The 6,621-nt window shown below is 22.1% G+C and overlaps 1 protein-coding gene across 1 annotated transcript in view; it reads right to left on the bottom strand.

Annotated features, from left to right (window-relative positions):
- Positions 1-2,589: 2,589 nt before the first annotated feature.
- Positions 2,590-6,621, bottom strand: part of LOAG_18878 (zinc metalloproteinase nas-11) — a gene marked incomplete at both ends in the record, with an annotated part of 6,001 nt that continues 1,969 nt past the window's right edge. The window contains 9 exons of the mRNA XM_020451539.1: positions 2,590-2,696; positions 2,884-2,953; positions 3,065-3,179; positions 3,519-3,676; positions 4,760-4,829; positions 4,912-5,044; positions 5,331-5,520; positions 5,789-5,888; positions 6,470-6,567. Of these exons, the coding sequence (XP_020304665.1) occupies positions 2,590-2,696; positions 2,884-2,953; positions 3,065-3,179; positions 3,519-3,676; positions 4,760-4,829; positions 4,912-5,044; positions 5,331-5,520; positions 5,789-5,888; positions 6,470-6,567 (1,041 nt within the window). The remainder of the gene's footprint in view (positions 2,697-2,883; positions 2,954-3,064; positions 3,180-3,518; positions 3,677-4,759; positions 4,830-4,911; positions 5,045-5,330; positions 5,521-5,788; positions 5,889-6,469; positions 6,568-6,621) is intronic.

The following is a 6,621-nucleotide window of genomic DNA, read 5'->3' as shown; positions in this document are numbered from 1 at the left end:
TTCGTCCTTTTGCAAAAACGATGAAAATTTAATCCAATTTAATGTGTTTTAAATAAAATTCATGAAACAAATGTATAAAAATTCCAAGGTTAACCATCAGAAATTTTTATCATGGAGTAATGAGCGCATATCGAGTTGACTGTCCGAAACAATCAAAAATGTAATGGTTCCTTTTTTTTTTTTACCGTTAAATAAATGAAGAAAAATTCATTCAAATAAAACAAATGTCAATGTTTCGAATGCATAATTAAGTGTAAAAATAAAAGAATAAATTAATTAACAAATAGTTTTGAATGATTTTTAATTAAAAAAAAAAAACAACAACAATAAAGAATTGTTACATTTTATGGAACAAATAAATGGGATTGAAAATGTTTAAATCAATTAAATTTTCATATTTGAAAATTTTTTAAGGAAATGCAATCATCGATTAATAGAATGCGTTATTAAATTCAATTAACTTACACAAAAACACTGTAAAAAATTATATACCGTAACAAGTAATTAATATGTTATAATTGAAATGTAAATTTCAAATTTTATATGCGTATACGAATAAATTAATTATTAATACGGTATAACATTTTTTTTTTTTAATAATATTTTAATTTAAAAAAAAAAGGTAACAAATTAATTTTGGAAAAATATTTATTGCATTTATAACAAATTGAAGTTTTTGCCTTTTTCCTTTTCCTTTTTTCATAAATAATTTAATTTATTTTCATCAAATTTTTATTTAAATTAATAATTTTTAAATTAACAAAAATGAAATGTTTTGTATTTATCTTTAAACTTTTTTTTCTATTAAAGTATTTAATTAATTAATATTTATTTCATTGGAGGAAAAGAAAGGAAGAAAAAAACTTCAACTTGTTATAATTGCAACATATTATCTTTTTTCATTTTTCTTTTCTTTTTTTCTTTTTCCTCATTCTCTTTTCCTATCCTTCGATTCTTTCGCGTCATCTTTGCAGCATTTCTCAGACAAAAATAAATAAATAAATAAATAAAAGAAAATTTAGCATTCATTTGGTATGTATTACTGGAAAATTTTTCAGCGAAATAAGATGCGCAACATTGATCTTTGACCTTTGTGTTAACCATATTTTACATTACACTTCTATTAATTGTTAATCAATTAATTTTCAATTTAAATATAATTCAATCAAATTTTAGTTTTGGTTAATAATTCAATCGAATTTTAATTTTTTTTTGATTTTTCTTTTTATTTTAGAAAGGTAAACGTTTCGATAATTGCACGATTTGGTATTATTTTCATTCATATCATCAATATCATTTTCATTTTGATAAAATTTGAGCAAATTTTATTTGAGAAAAAAAAAAAGAAAAATTATATTTGTAAATTATTTTTTTTACGGTTAATTTTATATTCTAAACTTCTGGTAAAATTTACAATTAGTTAAAATTTGCTTTAATGATTCATTTATTTTGGAAGAGATTTTGTGAGAGAGAGAGAGAGAGAGAGGGAGAGAGGGAGCCAGGTACAGGTAATTTCGATTAATAAAATTTAATGAATTGAAAAAAAAAGAAAAAGTTCAGTGATTTAAAAATTTATAAAATTTAGTGATTCAAAAATTATACATTCTATCATAATGTAATATTATTGAAAAGAAAATAAAGCAAACAATGGAAAAATTTTTGTAAAATTTTAGCTAAGCATATAATTTTATTTTTGCTTCCTTTTTTCAAATTAATTAAGTTATTAATTAAATTAATATTATCAGTTTTTTTTTTGTGTTCTTTCAAATTTTTCGACTATGAATCGAATAATTTAATAAAGAATATAGGCAGTAAATGAAATGAGTAAATAAATATTTATTGAATAATTACAAACAAATAAATCAATAGAAGGAAGAGCAAAATTTGTGTAATAGCAAACAATCTTGGAGATTTTATTATTATTATTATTATTATTTTTCTTTTTTTAAAATAACCTTAAATTGATTACCTGAAATTGAAAAAAAAGAAATTATAAATTTTTAATAGAAAAGCAAAATTTTAATTGAATAAAATTACAGTTAGCTAATAGAAAAAACAAAATGAAATTTATAATTTTCACCAAAAAATTGTAATTTGAAAATTGGTCGTTTTTTTTTTTGTTTTTTAAATAAATGAACAATTTTTTAATTTTACATGAATAATTTTTGAATGGACAATTTTCGAATTTTATATGAACAATTTTTGAATGGACAATTTCCTGGACAGTGAATGGACGATTTTTTTGGACAATGAATGGACAATTTTTTTAATTTAATTTTACAATAAATGTCTAATTTTTACATTTAACATTTGATATTATAACACTGAAACATACATTTTTTATATACACTTAATTTATTTTATGCTATTTTAACAAATGATAACAAAATATATTTTATATTCAATTAATATATTTAATTAATGAATTTTAAATTACTGAGAACACATAAATTTCTTTTTTTTTACTACTTTACCAAAATGAAATAATAAATATTTGCAAAAATAATTCTTAGCAAAAAAAAAACAATAAAAAAAGCAAATATTTAAAAAAAAATTTTTAAGCAATAATAAATTTAAAAAATGCTAAAATTAGCATAAACCACATGATTTGTGACAATTTTCATTTATCCAATCATTATTTGTACATAACTGTTTCAATGCCCAAATACCACAATAAACATTTCGATCAATACATCCTAAAATTGTACAAAATTATTCCTTCAATTTCTTATTAATTATTGATTAAAATTGTAAATAATTTTTAAAATATATATAATAATTTCTTTCGTACATTTTAGAATATTATCATTTTTTTTTCCATTTTGATATAATTAATTTAAAAAAATCTTTTTAGATATGATTAATTATTAAATTAAAGCATACCTTTATTACAATACATAGCTGTTAGTAATTCAACATCTTTGTCGCTTAAACCTTTCCGTTGACCAATAATCTGAAATAATTTTTATAAAAATAAAAAAAAATAAAACCAACAATTTGTTTATTTAACTTGACAAATTTAAATCTTTTTAAAATTTTATAAAATATCTAATTTTTTGCTTACTTTAAGAAATCGTTCACTTTGTTGTTTTGGTATTACAGTTGGCTTTTTTGGATTAACTGCTCCATCATATGGTCCATAATGCATGATACTATAGTAATCATAACTTACACCATAACTGTAACTTCATCATATTGTGATGAAATTGTAGCTTACAATACAACTGGAATTCATTCATATACTGTAATGGTTATAGCTCATTCATACTGTAATAATCATAGCTTATACTATTAACCTGCAACTCACATTCATACCATAGCTTAAACTTATAGTTTTAAGTCATTCATATTGTAATAATCATAGCTTATACCATAATTGTAACTCATTCGCATACACTTACGGTATCGTTGTAGTGAATTATTAGTTCGAAAAATTTTCAATGTAAAAGTTTGCTTTTATCGTATTTATCTTCGTCATACTTTTAAGATTAATATGAAATGAATAGAATTGAATTAACCTTGTAAATATATTTGAATCAGATATAGCAAAATAATCATACAATTTTGGATTAATATTTTCCCATTTAATAATAATATGATCATCACGATCTGATCGTAACATTTGATGATTTACACCCAATGAATGCAATGTTTCATGAATTATTATACCATATTGCTAAAAAATTTTATTAATTGCAAATTTTTATTAATTTTATATCAAGTTTTAGCAATAAAAGAAGTATCATTTATTAATTACGAAAGATTAAAAATTATATAAATACACATCAGAGTTAATTGATATCTTAATTTGAAATGTTATCAAGGTAATTGATTAATTAATAATAGCAATTATTCATTCAAGTTAAATAGGAAATTGTGTTAATTATACATAATAAGCTCTAACTATCGATGATCATTCATTTAATCCAACGTTTATTAGCTAGACTAAATATTATCATACAAATCAATTCATACCTTTACACAACAATTATTTTAGCAGTATTACCGTAAGCTTTTACATATGACTAATATTTTTATTTTTTTTAAATATAAATTAATTAATTGTATTAATTGGAATTAGTTTTCATAAAATGCAATATTTTAACTAAATTTTTATTCGAATAAAATTTTGACAAAACTTTTGCACAAAAAATTTTTTAAATAAATTAAAATTTTAAAATATGCATTTAATAAATATTATATATATAATGGACATCTCCTCGCAAAATCTTTGTCGCGAAAAGAAGCTTGTGTGTCCCAATAAGGTTATGAGTTATGCGATGGTGACATATGCCTTCGGTAGGGTCTTCTATCTTCCATACCAGACAGGTCTTAGTTGAAAGTGTTAGACATTGAAAAAGTTAATTGAAAGTCAATAATGTGTTTTCAGAGACAGAATCGGTTCGTTAACCTCCCGATAACCATCCTAGGAGGAGGATGACTTTAACGCCAAACGCGGGATAGGTTCGTTAACCACCCGAAAATCATCCTAAGAGGACGATGACATTAACGCCAAATGCGGGTAGATGAAGCATGTTTAATCCTGTAAAATCATATTCATCTAAGAAAAGAATATTGGACAAAAATTGATGTCTTGAAGACTTTGCTGTTATCATTTAAGCTTGCTAAACAGATAGATAAATCTTAGGAGTAAAAACGATTAGACCAATTTCACACATGCTATACTTCACCATAAAAAAAATCCATCGACTACATAGGCTAATAAATGTTATTTTTTGTAATAGATTGAAAAATTTACATCTTTACATTCGAAGCTTAAATAGATTGGATTGATATCACCTATACGACCAATATAGCTCAAACCACAACTGCAAAATTCTATCATTGTAACATAATTGAATTGAATAATTTTAACAAATAATTTCATTGTTAATTCAAATAATTACTTACATATCAGGTTCAAAATTTTTGATATAATATAAATGTGATTCATTAGGATGTGTTGCAATATATTCAAATTTTATGCATGTTCGTGATTCAATATGTTCCAATGCTTTCATTACTAACTCTCTGTCGTTTATTTCTGTAATTACTTTTTTTTTTTTTCATTAAAATACCTTTCTTTTTTTTTTGTTTTTTCTTAAAGATGAAACAATATATAAGATAATATCATTGATATGATAGCATAATCGATAAGTTAATCGTAAAATTACATCATAATTTAGTATTATATCATTTAATTATTATTTATTATGAATAATAATTGTAATATTTTTATTTATTAAATTTTATTGTATTTTAAGGAGAAAAAGCAAATTAATATAAATATTAAAATTTTTGCATAAATTTAATTAATTTATTTTACGAACCAAGAGATGAATCGAAAACATATTTAATCGGTTTACTAACATCCCATTTTTCGCTTGGAAAATCATCCAAAAACAATGATTGTCGTTTTCGTCGTATATTCGGATTAGTAATTGATTTAATTAGATGATTAGATTGTTGCACTGTTAGTAATATATCATTTTGAAAAGTTCCATCATCTGGTGGTACTATCTAAAATTTCAATTTAAATTTTATCACTAAAATGAATACATTTTAAATTAATCTGAATTTGATAATTTCAAAATTTTGGTTATTAATTAATAATATGGAATTATATATTGAATAAAATGAGAATTACGCAAATGATATATTAGTAGGATAGCAATTTAAAGATGATATCATTCTGATAAAGTGAAGTTTTTTTTTTTTAATTAGCAGACAATGATTAATTGGATTAATTTGATATTAATTAGAGATAATTTATGATGATAAAACAAACCAAATCATCAAGTTCAACAAATTGTAACAAAGAATTTTTTAATTGTTGTGTTCGTAACAATCTCAATTCAACATAATCCTCCATATTTTCAATATCTTGCCTTAAATAATTAATCAAAGTAAGCTTCATTAGCTTAAAGAAGGAAAATGTTGTCTAGTTTTTCTAAGTGGTAAATTTATTCGGAAAAAAAATTATCAGGAATGTTGTGTAGTTATATGTGATAAGTATAACATATTCTGATAATTCAAAAGGATGATCAATTGAATGCTTAACATTTTGATCATTTTAACTTCCTTATACTAACTGTTATGATTATTATCCAAAACGAATTGAATTATTATCCGAAATAAATTAAATTTTTTAGATTGTTATCCGAAATGAATTGAATTTATTAGATTGTTATTCAAAATGAATTGAATTATTATCCGAAATGAATTGAACTTATTAGATTATTTTTCGAAATGAATTGAATTTATTAGATTATTATCCGAAATGAATTGAATTATTATCCGAAATTAATTGAATTCATTAGATTGTTATCCGAAATGAATTGAAATTATTAGATTATTATCCGAAATGAATTGAATTCATTAGAAAAGGAAACAATTCTGTTAAAGTTAGTCATAATTATGGAATAATTTGAAAATTAAATAATTATCTAAAAAGATGAAAAAGGCGAACATTTTTGCAAGGTTCATTTCAAGATTAACAATTTGTTGACGTTTTCTCGTTGCTTTTTCGTCTTGTTCCGTACATTTTATTTCAGATAAGCATGTTTCCTGAAAAATTCTTTTTCTATCATTCCTATTTTAAAACTTAATTTTACCCTATTT

Source organism: Loa loa (assembly GCF_000183805.2).
Source record: "Loa loa unplaced genomic scaffold supercont3.624, whole genome shotgun sequence".
In the NCBI taxonomy this organism is placed as follows: domain Eukaryota; kingdom Metazoa; phylum Nematoda; class Chromadorea; order Rhabditida; family Onchocercidae; genus Loa; species Loa loa.
Note: the sequence above shows the minus strand (reverse complement) of the source record. Positions and strands in the feature narration are given on the sequence as shown.